Source organism: Mesoplodon mirus, assembly GCF_964341445.2.
Source record: "Mesoplodon mirus genome assembly, chromosome: 17".
NCBI lineage: Eukaryota > Metazoa > Chordata > Mammalia > Artiodactyla > Ziphiidae > Mesoplodon > Mesoplodon mirus.
In genome coordinates this window covers 25,028,433-25,042,083 of record NC_138993.1, presented here as the reverse complement: position 1 = coordinate 25,042,083, position 13,651 = coordinate 25,028,433, and the positions used below count along the sequence as shown (strand labels likewise).

Genomic DNA, 13,651 nt, shown 5'->3' with positions numbered 1-13,651 from the left:
GGAAGACTGAAGGTAGGAGGATAGCAAATATGACAAAGGGGAACGTAGTACATAGCACTGTATTTTCATTTTCTTTTAGACAAACCATCCATTGAGCTAGAAGGGACTAAAGACTTGTATTAACCCACTGTCTCTATGCCCTTGGATTCATTCCATTCTATCCTGAATGCAAATTTTCAATCCTTAATTAACCCAGTTACCATGTACCACTCCCTCTTTCTAAGACTTAAAACCCCGATTCTTCTCCATGTTGAAGTAAATTTCTTCAGTAGCATGTGTTCCCTTGTCTGGTAACTTAATAGATTCAGCTTTGGAATACTTTTGTCTGGGGTGGGGGTGGTTTCATTCCTTCACAATCTCTTCAGTCTCATTCTGTAGTAAATGACAGCACTAAACCCAATATTATCAATCATCATCAGAGAAGACTTAATCAACTGGTGTTTGGAAAATACTTTGAGCAGCAAAACATAGTCTAGCAAGAATAGTATTCCTTTACATTAACATTGCTGAGATTAGTTTACCTCTTAAAACATACCTCACTGTATAACATGTTGATTCTCTGAAGAATGGTTTGCCTCTCTTCCAAAGCAAGTTCTTGTAACTGCTTTTCATCTTGTTTATTTAGACCTACAAACAATCGACAGAAATAATGGTAAACATGTTTAAATACTTACAAAGAAATTCTTAAATAGCTACCTAATCTCTACCTACTAGGTTTTATCTCAGTTGTGAAGGCAAGGGATTATACAAAATAACAGAATAGTTAGAGAATGTAAAGTAAGTATTTGCTAAGTGTGTCCAAAAAACTCAGTGTGAAAACAAGTACAATCTTGCCCAAAGGAGCTGGTGATTTGAATGTCTATAAGTAATTATAGAAATCAGTGATTAATCAAACAGGTTTAAAAAGGGACTGGCTAATTAAATGTAAACCCAAATAAGCTAAGTTTCAGGGTAAACTGGGGTGACCATTTCTTATTTAAAAAGTGACTGGCTAATTAAATGTAAACCCAAATAAGCTAAGTTTCAGGGTAAAGCTGGCAGCCATTACCCAGCACACTGTGAGTAATGTAGCACGGCTAGAATCTCCTTTTTTTTTTTTTTTTTTTTCAAGAGAAGTCAGAAATAAGACCTCTTAAAATTCTGAAACCTCTCGAAATGTTCATATTTAGTAAACATTTTTAAAATACACCACATGGGTCAAAAAACCACACATCTTTGCAAACCTCTGCTTTATGGAAAGAACAGTCATTTTCACATCATTTCAAAGCAGAAAGTTAAATCATGGAGCTCTAACAACACAAGCTATCAATGAGATAGTGGCCAAGTAGGGTGGATCCCATAACCTTTGACTCCATTGTTTTAGATGCCCAGAGACTCCATTTGTCACTGGTGATGTGTGCTAGATGAGGTAGAAATTTTTGATTCTTAAAAAATAAAGAAGAAAATAGAAATGAAGACTCATAAAGGAGAGAAGGCTCTTTAAAATTCTTTTCTAGTCATGAAAGTCATGGGGGTCTGGCGGGATTCTATGCCTTATTCCTGCTTTCAACATTTCACACTTACTCTGTGCTAAACACTCTGCCAGTTGCTGGGGACACAAGGATGAATAAAACATGGTTCAGGGCTAAAGTGGCTCAGTCTGGTGGGAAAGGTGGACACATTCACCTGATTACAATATGTGGTATGGGCAGCGCCATCGAGGCCTAAAGGGTGGTCTAACCCAGACTGCAACCCTTAAGGAAGGTTCCTAGATAAGGTGCCATCTGAACTCAATTCTAATTATGGATCACCTGTTGCAGAATTGTAACATCGCTACTGGCCTCACCTTGCGCACGTAAGTCCCAGATCAGAGGTACCAGAAAAACCTGCTGATTTGCAATCATATAAAATGATTTTTGTGGCTTTTTATTATTTACTGAACTGTAAGATCCAATCTAGTTCAATTTCACTGTATCAACAGATTCAAGAGTCTATTATGCCTTATGTTTGGTGCTGCAGGAAATACAGGTGAATAAGACACAGGCCCTGTACTTGAGGAACAGGGAAAGGGACTGAAGTTAAGACAATTACATAATGGATCAGAATATAAAACAGAGAAAGGCAATCATACTTGTTTTACAGAGGGGAGTGAAGCCAAAGGATGATATTCAAGCCATACTTTGTAAGCAGCCTGAACTTTAAGAAGGTGAAATTGGTAGGTTAACAACATGAGCAAAGACATAGTATACATGGGATGGTTTACGTATATTCAGGGAATGGCAAATTGTCTGTTTTGGTTGGAAGGGAGAATATGCAAAGGGAATTAATATACTACACAGAGAGGTGGGGGTCACTCGATAGAGACTATTAAATGCCAAGCCAAGCAATCTATATTTATAGGCAATGGGAGTTCCTGGAAATTCAGAGCAGGAGAGAAATATGATTAAGGTTGTACTTAGGCTGGGAAAGCTTGGAGGTGAGACTACAAGTTAGGAATTTATTGTAATCATCTAGGACTGAGATATAATGAAAATATAAACTAGTGGAAAGAATAGAAGAGGACTCCTGCAAGATATATTACAGAGATAGATCCTATTGGACTTTGAATCACTGTGCAGTGGATAAGACCAGAGGCTGTGGAGTCTCCTTGATTGGGTTCAAATTCCTGCTCCTCTCCTGACTGGCTAAGTGACCTTTGGCATTTTAACCTCTCAGTTTCTTCATCTATAAAGTGAGAATATTAATAATAATTCCTACCTCATAAGGTCACTGTGAACTTTCAAATGAGATAATATTTGCAAAATACTTACCTTAGTGCCTGGCACATACTAAGACTTAGTAGATGTAGCTATTATCACTATTATTATAAAATAGCAGAATTGTAGAAGAAACTTTAGAAGCAATCTACTAATACTTTAATCCAATCTACTAATAGTACACATGATACAAACGTGGCTGAAAGAGGTTATGTCAATTTAATTTGGAAAGCATTTAGTAAGCTCCTATTATGTGCAAGCAACTTTCCCAAACTAATTAATTACAAATTTGAGTGGCATTATGCGAAAGAGTAAAAAATAATCCTCATTAAAAGAGGTGAGAGGGAATTCCCTGGCGGTCCAGTGGTTAGGACTCTGCACTTCCACTGCAGGGGGCACATGTTCAATCTCTGGTCAAGGAACTAAGATCCCGCATGCTTCATGGCCAAAAAAAAAAAGTGAGAGACTCACAGACCACTAAGAGAAGGCAGAAAAAGGTAAGGCTTTGGACATCCAGGACTTTATAGGTATACCTGTGACTGGCCTCAATGCTGCTTAACATCTCTAAGGCTTAATGAAACAGGATGGAACACAAAAGAAAGTTTATAAATTAAACTAAAAGCCAATAGCAAGGGACTTTCCTGGTGGTCCAGTGGTTAAGACTCTGTGCTCCCAATGCAGGGGGCCTGGGTTCCATCACACGAAACTAGATCCTGCATGCTGCAACTGAAGATGTGGTGTGCTGCAACTAAGACCCGGTGCAGCCAAATAAATAAATATTAAAAATAAAATACAATAAAAGCCAATAGCAAAATTTGGATTGAGACTTCCCTGGTGGCGCAGTGGATAGGACTCCATGCTCCCAATGCAGGGGGACCAGGTTCGATCCCTGGTCAGGGAACTAGATCCCACATGCATGCCGCAACTAAGAGTTTGCATGCTACAACTAAGACCCAGTGTAACCAAATAAATAAATAAATATTAAAAATAGAAAAAAAAAAGAGGGCTCATGTCCTTTAAAAAAAATTTTTTTTTTGGATAAATGTTGAATCCCAGGTTAGTCCATTATGCTTTTCTCTCAACTTCTGTATATTTTGGAAATTTTTCATAAAAGAAAAAATGTTAAGGCAATAAAATATTAAGAGATACTAAAATTAAAAATTAACACCTCTCACATTTTATATAAAATTAACTCAAATAGATCAATGACCTAAATATAAGGACTAAAAATATAAAACCCTTGGAAGAAAACACAGATGTGAACCTTTGTGACCTTGGATTATGCAATAATTTCTTAGATATGTCACCAAAACACAAAAAAGAGAAAAAAAAGATAAACTGAACATCATCAAAATTAAAAACTGTGGTGCTTCAAGGGACAGCCCACAGAATGGGAGAAAATTTTTGCAAATACTATATCGGATAAGGAACTTGTATCTGTAATATAAAGAACTCTTACAACTCAATAATAAAAAGACAAGTTAATTAAAAAATGGGCAAAGGATCTAAACAGTCATTTAACCAAAGGTGATATACAACAGCCAATAGGCACATAAAAAGACACTCAACACCATTAATCAGGGAAATGCAAGTCAAAACCACAGTAAGATACCACTTCACACACACCAGGAAGGCTAGAATCGAAAGGGCGGATCACAAGGGTTGGAGAGGATGTAGAAACACCAGAACGCTCATACACTGAGGATGGAACGTAAAATGGTTCAGCCACTTGGAAAACCAGTCTGGCAGTTCCTCAAAAGGTTAAACATGGAGGTACCACACAACTTAGCAATATATGTCCACACAAAAACTTGTACACAAATGTTCATAACAGCATTGCTCATAATAACCAAAAAAGTGGAAAAACTCAATAACCAGCAACTGATGAATGGATAAATAAAATGTGGTATATCTATACAATGGGACATAATTCAGCAATAAAAAGAAATGAAGTACAGAAACATGCTACAACATAAATGAACCTTAAACATATGCTAAGCGAAATAAGCCAGTCACATTATTGTATGATTCCATTTATATAAAATGCCTGAAATAAGTAACTGTATAGAGACAGAAAGTAGATTAGTGGTTGTCTAGGGCTGGCAGGGATGGAGGGATTGGCATGTCATGGCTAAAGGGTGCAGGGTTTCTTTTTGGGGTGATGAAATAATATCCATACCATATAAGCCCTCTGACGGGGTAGGAATTGTATTTTTGTGTCCCTGGTATGTAGCACATAGGACAGTGCCCAATAAAGATCTATTAATAAATTAAAGCTTCTGAAAAGGTCAATATTTAGTCTCCCAGACCCTAAGCGCTTCTTGGCAAATACCACAAGGACCTCGGTCTCTTAGCAGTTGCTCTTTAGTAGCTGAAATACTTCAAACACCCAGAGTACACAGTCCTGTCCTTTCCAAGTGCAGGGCTTACTATGTGCAGGCTTTTTAAAAGACTGTGTTCAATATATCTTTAACTTAGAAAATCAATCCTGTACTTGTACACACACATCTTTTACCTACTTTTACACATTGATTCTAATTCTTCAATGGCTTGTTCAGCCTCCCGAATTTCTTTGTAAATGACTGCAAGCGGTGCCAGCTCAGCATGCCGTTGATTCAAGGACCTCCGGTCCCCTTCACTCACAGAGATATGCTGCAAACAATGATCAAGTGTTTGGTACTCCTTACTCAGGTCCTCCATATATTTCTGTAGTGCCTTATGCTTCCAGAGCATCCTGGTGTCTTGATGACAATATCTCCTGGACCAATTCTCGCTTAACAGACAATGGAGAATGGGATTCCTGTTTCGTCTAAAAACCCACAGCCTGGTGTCAAGAGGTATCTGTGTAAGTTGATGAGAATGGAGGTGGACATGGCACTGGTGGTGACCATTAAGACACGGATGTCTAAAAAGCCAAACAAACAGGTGACGATTCATTTCAGCATCTGAAACAAAATAAACACAATCTGAGAAATATCAACTCCACAGATATAAAAGCTAGAAGGAGCCTCAAGAAATCTTGCTCAGTTCACTGCCTCAGCCAGCTCCAAACACAGTCCCTAAATTCAATAACCCACAAAAAGAAAACAAATCTTCAAATCTGTGAATATAACAACATAAATGAAGGTAGTGCTGTTTTCTACCCATTCAACATATATAATTAACTAAGGCAAATGACTAGGAGTGTAACTAATAAATATATCAATAGAATGGGTTAAATCAGCTATTTGCTAGAAAGTACCCAGAATCTAAAATTGAGTGTGTGAATAAGCTCTTGACAAGTATGAAATAATCATGCAAACTTTAGGTGGTTCACATATTAATAGATTTTTAAAGTTTGAAGGAAACACTACTTCCTTGTCTAATTCTTAGGTATCCAGATGCCCAAGGAAGTCAAGTAACTTAATCATGATTATTCATTCTGCCAGACAGAGGCAGGGCTGAGGTGAATGCAGCTTTGCCTGTTCAGACTTCAGTGCTTTTCATTCCCAACTGTGCAATCACTCTTCGAAGGTGCTTCCCTTTTAGCTGAGATCCTAAAGGACGGAAAATTTACATATTAACAGACTAAGAAAGTTTGGTAAAAAAAAAAAGACAATGATGATAATTATATTAAATGAAAAAAGCAGAATCTAAACAATATAATCTCAATTAGGTTTTCAAATTTGTCTACAGTATATGAAATACATGGGTTTATGGGGACATAACCACATCATAAGTTGAGGAAGAGCTTTATTTTGAAAAAAGAAAACTAAAAACATACCAAAATGTTAGTAAGATGATCTCGAGTTGTGGGATTATGGATTCCTTTTGCTTCCTTTTTTTTTTTCTACTTCTTCGTGTTTTCCAAGTTTCCTATACATTTAGCACATACTACTTTTACAATCAGGAAGAAAAATTACTTTAAAAAATTACATGTTAGGTGAAATTAGTTATGTACAATAATTATGTTCTTCCTTCTAACAGAGATAATCAAAAGAGCTAACAAATGTACACAATGGTTTTACTGAGTAAGAAAGAGAAGATAAAATGTTCTAAGAAAAATACTTTGCCCCTAAAATCCTGAGGTTCAAAATTGAAATAAGGTTCAAAATTGAAATAAGGTTCAAAATTGATCAGAATCAACCTTTATTGTCTCCAGTGTTCCTACTACGTTAGGTGTATTCATATATTAGCTCATTTGATCATTGTAAGTCAGCTAACTTGGATACTGTTATCTCCTAGGAAATAAAATATTCAGAATAGTCTCTAAAATACTCAGTTTGCAGGGTTGTACTAAGGAAATTTAACATACTGAATAACATTGAGAAAAGGACTGCGGGAAGCATGCACCAAGGCACAGTAGCCGCAAATGTTACAGGCCTCCAGCAGGAGTTTCTGCGTGTCTTCACATTGAGACAAGCTTGGACCTGGGACCCTTTGCTGCAGTGCTGCAATGCTTGCACCTGGACAAATGTTTCCTTAAGCAACAAAATACAAAGAAACAAATAGGGGCTAAAAGTAACTGTGTGCATGCGCAGTTGGGGCAAATTCCGGACAACTAGATTAAAGGAGACCAAAAAGCCCAACTGGCATCTCTGAAGGGCTGGCAGCAAAAGCAGGGGGTGGGGAGCAAAAGCAGGGTACTGCACACGCCCCATGCACACAACGCAGCCAAGGGGATGGGCAGACCACTTAAGCCACCCCTCTGCTGGATCCCTGGACAAACCCCTACCCTCACCCCATGTAAGGAACCTGCTCACTCCCCTCTGCTGCAGCAGGGGCCACAATATAGCCTTGCCTGAATTTCTTGTCTGGCCTCTGATCAATATCTATTGATCAGAGGCCAGGAACCCTGGTCTATAACAACATCTAGTCACAGAAAGTGTGTCCATTTGAAAAAGGACATAACAAAAAAATTGGCAAAAAGATTTTTGTTAAAACACCTCTAGATAAATTTCCATTTTAGAAATAGTAGAAAAAGTAACTCTCAAGGTCATGAACCTCAATGTTAAGTAAATCCCAAGACGTTTACCTTCTAGGTTTATCTATACATGAGAATAGCAAGACTTTTCCATCACGCCCCTCCCCCCCCCCAGTAACAGGATTAAAATGATACTCTAGGGGCTTTCCTGGTGACACAGTCGTTTAAGAGTCCGCCTGCCAAGGCAGGGAACATGGGTTCAAGCCCTGGTCCGAGAAGATCCCACATGCCGCGGAGCAACTAAGCCCGTGCGCCACAACTGCTGAGCCTGCGCTCTTAAGAGCCCATGAGCCACAACTACCGAGCCCTCACGCCACAACTACTTAAGCCTGCGCGCCTGGAGCCCGTGATCTGCAACGAGAGAAGCCACCGCAATGAGAAGCCCGCGCACCGCAACGAAGAGTAGCTCCTGCTCGCTGCAACTAGAGAAAGCCCGCGCGAAGCAACGAAAACCCAACGCAGCCAAAAATAAATAAATAAAATAAATAATAATTAAAAATAAAATGATACTCTAGGAACAACTCTCAGCCTGGGCAAGTCAGAAGTGACACTAAGCCGGCACAAGAGCATCACTTGTAAGCCACACTAACTCGATCTCCCATACGGAGACACCATGGGGGAAAAAAAAAAGCTGGAGAAGGAAAATAGACTTTTAAGACCAGAAAAGAGAAGTGAACTGTGAGCACGTTAAAAAAAAAAAAAAAAAAAAAAAGACAGAAAGGACGTTAGGTTTCCTTACGGAGGTCAGAACCTTCTGTGGTCCACTACGTTTCAGCCCGACAGGCACCGGATCACTTTCACTGCCGGGTTCACCCCTTCCGCCTTAGAGCTTGATCCCGCCTCTTCCGTCTCGACTCTTCTCCAGAAGAGTAGTCCTTGCGTGTGCCTAACAATAAGCTAACAGAGGAAACAAAAGAGAAAAATGGAAAAGCGAGAAAAATTCCCACGAGGGAGATGACCAGGCGACTTACTCATCCGTATTCTGAGCCCAGGGTGTAGGTTGCGATGGAAGGGGGAGGGGAGGTGCAGGGGCATTTGTGCCGCAGTGTTCAATGAACCACAACTCCCAAGAGCTCCCACCCGGGGATCTTGGGAGTTGTAGTTTATCTCAGACGAACGCCCAGCCTCCAACCCCCTAGGCCAAAGGTGGAGCTTTGGTTTTGTTTCAGGCAAGCCCAGAAGGGAGATTCTCTACAGTTCCGATTAAGGGATCAAGATATACAAGAATTTTCTTGTATATAGAGCCACTAGAGCAGAGATTCCTGATTTTTTTAAATGAGGATCCCTTTTCATCATTCAAAAATTTTCACGATTCTGCATGTTAATACTTGTACTTTCAGCTTCCATTGCCTGAGAAGATACCTACTGACTAATTGAGACTATAAAGTTGTATTTTTTTAAATCATAAGGAGGATCCAAAATATGAGAGACTATACATAGTCACAACTTAGTGAATTTATAGCTGTTGTATACATAAACACAATTTTGGGGCTCAATTTAAGTTTGTAGCTTGTAAACCATCAATTAAGTAAAGCATTAAAAATCCTAAATAATAAACAATTCCAGGAAAATGCAAATATATTGCCTTACTTTGAATATTCAAGTAGGATACACATTTACATTGGTATCACATTTACAAGTCATTTGACCTCTGTGCCCTAGTATTTCTTCCTGAAGAGCAGAGGCCACAAGAATTCCACATTACCAACTTCACAAGATATTTTCTTAGTTTATGACCACATATATAAAAAGGAGAATTAGGCATAAGTATAAATATCTAACATGTATTGCCTATTTCAAGGTATCTACTTCTACCAACTACATATTAGATACTACTCTAAATGGCTTAAGCCTATTTATTAATTAATTTAATCTTTACATCAACCCTAAAATACCCATTTTGCAGAAGAGAAAACTAAGGCACAGAGAGTTTAAGTCACTTGTCCAAGGTAAAAGAACTAGTAAGTGATAGAGCTGAGATTCAATGAAGACAATCTGTCTTAATGATCTATGGCTCCTAAGCTCTGATACTGCTTCCCTCCTTCAGAAAAAAGAAAAGAAAACATTCAGTCTTTCATGCAGTAAACACTGAGCACCAGTTATGTGTTAATCACTATTATAGACATGAGACTTCAGCAATGAACAGAAAAGACAAAAATCTTTGCTCTCACGAATACCAAAGTACCCCATAAATCATTCTCCTAAATTATCCAACAAAATTCTTTATTTTGATGTATGTATGCAGACATATAACTTAAGTAGTATATACAAAACTTCCTTCTTAAAAAAAATAAGCTTTAGTGCCATGGACTAATCCCTCCCAAATTCAGTACGTTGAAGCTAACCCCCAGTATGACCCCACTGGAAATAGTGCCTTTAAGGTGATTACGGTTAAATGAGGTCATATAGAGGGAACCCTAATCTGATAGGACTAGTGCCCTTACAGGAAGAGACCAGAGAGCTTGTGTAGTCTCTTTCTGCCCCCCTCTTCCCCTCAACAAGCGAAAAGAGGTCAGGGGGTGAGCACACAGCAAGATAGCAGCCACCTACAAGCCAAGAGAAGAGGTCTCAGAATGAAACCTACCTTGCCAGCACCTTGATCTTGAACTTTCCAACCTCCAAAACTGTGAGAAATAAATTTCTGTTGTTTAAGCCACTCAGCATGGTACTTTGTTATGGCAGCCCAAGCAAAGACATTTACATATGTAAACATTTATTGAGATATACATGAAACGTTATATACTTTATGAATGTTATTTCTAAATTAATAAAGAAAATCCCTAAAGACTATAAATATTGCTTCCTCCTCCATGTTTTTTTAAAGAAAGTAATGTGGTTATAATTATATTTATTAATATGCAAAGATGTCCACAATATATTATTAAGTGAAAGAGAATGTTTAAAAAACTCATCAAACTATTTCACTTAAAAAACATATGTGGGACTTCCCTGGTGGTGGTTAAGAATCTGCCTGCCAATGCAGGGGACACGGGTTGGAGCCCTGGTCCGGGAAGACTGCACAGAGCAGCTAAGCTCACAAGCCACATCTACTGAGCCCTCGTGCCACAACTACTGAAGCCCGTGTGCCTAGAGCCCGTGCTCCGCAACAAGAGAAGCCACTGCAATGAGAAGCCCATGCACAGCAAGGAAGAGTAGCCCCCGCACCCTACAACTAGAGAAAGCCCGCGTGCAACAACGAAGACCCAATGCAGCCAAAAATAAACAAATAATTAATTGATTTAAAAAAAGTATGTGATGCATATTTAAAAGTCTGGAAGAGGGAATTCCCTGGTGGTCCAGTGGTTAGGACTTGGTGCTTTCCCTGCTGTGGCCTGGGTTCAATCCCTGGTCAGGGAATTAAGATTCTACAAGCCGTGCAGTGCAGCCAAAAAAAAAAAAGAAAAAGAAAAATCTGGTGGAATTATAGGTAATCTCTATTTTCCTTTTCATAGTACTATGAATTTCTTGAAATTTTGTAAACAAGAAAGCTATAAAAGAAAAAAGACATTCTTTCATGTTTGATTGAAAAGCCTTATGGAAGTTATTATTCTCAAATTGTTCTATGAAGTTAAACAACTTCTATTTGCAAGAAATCTGATATATTACAGGATAAAAGTTTCCAGAAATAGTAATAAAAGAGGTTGATTCAGTGGGGGAAAAAGAATTAGCATTCTGATTAAATTAGAAACAAGCACTACCCTGTCTGAAATATTTCTCACAATAAAGTCAACTATGAATACTTTCTTTGTTGAATGAATTTGTAATGGGCACTGACAATTTGGTATCTCTTTGTCAGAAACTAAATGACCTGTGTCCCCCTCCTCCACCTTGGAGCATGCTAACACAACAAAATACGTGGGGTCATTTTTCATCTCCATTTAGAGGAAATCAGTCCCAAACCCAAAGGGGTAGGGAATGGGGATTTTCACTTCACTTCCTCTCAGAGACTTCCGGATTCTTTTAAAGATTCTGAGGACACTCGCGTCTCGAGTACTTACAAGAGGTCGATTTGTGTCCTTCAGCAGAGATTTCACATCAGTCAACTGTTTGCTTAGGGCTTACCCCGAGAGAAGCAGAGCATCAGACTTTCCTCAGCCCTGGACATTCTTTGGGGAGCTAGACGAGGGTGAGCGTAGAGATTGTTCCAGGCTAAGTTGAAACTTTGGTCCTATCTGGAAATTTTCAGTGGCACTGAAAGCAACATAAAATCTCAGCACACAAGCCATAACACATTGGGTTTTGTTTTTGTTTTTGTTTTTGTTTTTTTTGCGGTACGCGGGCCTCTCACTGTTGTGGCCTCTCCTGTTGCGGAGCACAAGCTCCGGACGCGCAGGCTCAGCGGCCATGGCTCACGGGCCCAGCTGCTCCGCGGCATGTGGGATCCTCCCGGACCGGGGCACGAACCAGTGTCCCCTGCATCGGCAGGCGGACTCTCAACCGCTGCGCCACCAGGGAAGCCCAGCACATTGTTTTTTAGCACACTGTGAAGATACACCTGTCTTTCTGATTCCCGGGAGTTTGGCTCTTGACCACATCTTGAGACATTTCACAATGGGAAGACTGGCAATGGCTTGGGATTTTAATCAGATATATTTTACTATAGAAAAAGCGAAAGCAGGTAGCAATTTAATACAAAATTCAAGCTCTCAATATGGTGGAAAAGTAGAAAAACAGAATTTATTCTATTTGTATTCTTATAAACTATTTTTCCCGAGAGAAGCGAAATACAAAGAATGAAAAAAGAGCATTTCTTATTTTCACATGTTCATACTGGTTCTCAAATTTTTCGGAGCTTGAAAAAAATAAAGCTAACAAACGCCACCTGCTGGCATTATTGAAACTAGATCGCAAGTTATTTTCAGAGTCAAGAGGTGTTCAAGGGGTCTTGAAATGTCAACTTACGATGTATTTCTTTTACTCTAATAACAATAATAATAATAAAAGGGTAGATCCTGGAAACTCATCTTTTACCCCATAAACTGGTATTAGCCTAGGTTGAGGTCAGCTTTGTTAACAAGCTCATTTAGTGTTGTCTCCTACAACTTCTTGGTAATTTCATCTCTTCCATTTTTCATCCTAGATTTCAGGCTAAATATTTTTCTTAAATTATTTCCTTCAGTTTTGAATTATACATTTTCAAATTTTCATTTCAATGAGTTTAGTTTTTCCATCTTTTTCTACTAACAGTAGTCTTCAAATACCCTTTATAAGCATTAAAGTACTTTCCAACTTAGATCCAAATCTTCCCTTGAGGAATACAATGTAATCTATACTCTGTGTGTGTGTAGATACATCTCTTTTTTTTTTTTTTTTTTTTTTTGCGGTATGCGGGCCTCTCACTGTTGTGGCCTCTCCCGTTGCGGAGCACAGGCTCCGGATGCGCAGGCCCAGCGGCCATGGCTCACGGGCCCAGCCGCTCCGCGGTATATGGGATCCTCCCAGACCGGGGCACGAACCCGTATCCCCTGCATCGGCAGGCGGACTCTCAACCACTGCGCCACCAGGGAGGCCCGATACATCTCTTTTTATTTTTCCCTTTTTATTATGAAAAATTTCAAACATGTTCAAAAATAGAACAATAAAATGACCCCTGTGCACTCATCATGAATTCTCAACATTATCAACTTAGTGTTTCACCTTCCCTCCTTCCTCTCTCTCCTCATCCTCACTGGATTAATTTGAAGCAAATACAAGACATCGTAACTCTTCGTCTGTAAATATTTTTGTATACATCTCCAGAAGATAAAGACTTTTAAAATATATGATCATACCTAAAAATTAAAAATAGCTTCTTAATATTATCAAATATCTAGTCAGTATCTAAATTTCCCTGATTGTGCCAGATTTTTTGTCTTTTTCTTTTTTGGCAGGGGGAGGCAGTTTGCTTGTTCATATCAAGATTCAAATAAGGTCCATACGTTGCAATTTTTTCTATATATAATACTTGGTTTGT

General features: G+C 38.9%; 1 protein-coding gene across 2 annotated transcripts in view; it reads right to left on the bottom strand.

The window, feature by feature from the left end:
- MTRF1 (mitochondrial translation release factor 1) overlaps window positions 1–13,651 on the bottom strand; it is a 65,172-nt gene that overhangs the window by 41,411 nt on the left and 10,110 nt on the right. Inside the window, exons 2-6 of one of the 2 annotated variants that reach the window (XM_082602660.1) lie at window positions 8,438–8,595; window positions 6,499–6,590; window positions 6,197–6,271; window positions 5,255–5,680; window positions 536–627 (exon numbers count right to left, since the gene is read on the bottom strand). In XM_082602660.1, coding sequence (XP_082458786.1) covers window positions 536–627; window positions 5,255–5,672 — 510 coding nt within the window. In that variant the 5' untranslated portion in view covers window positions 5,673–5,680; window positions 6,197–6,271; window positions 6,499–6,590; window positions 8,438–8,595. Of the gene's footprint in view, window positions 1–535; window positions 628–5,254; window positions 6,272–6,498; window positions 6,591–8,437; window positions 8,596–13,651 lie in introns of both variants that reach the window. The other variant, XM_082602661.1, reaches the window with a different exon arrangement.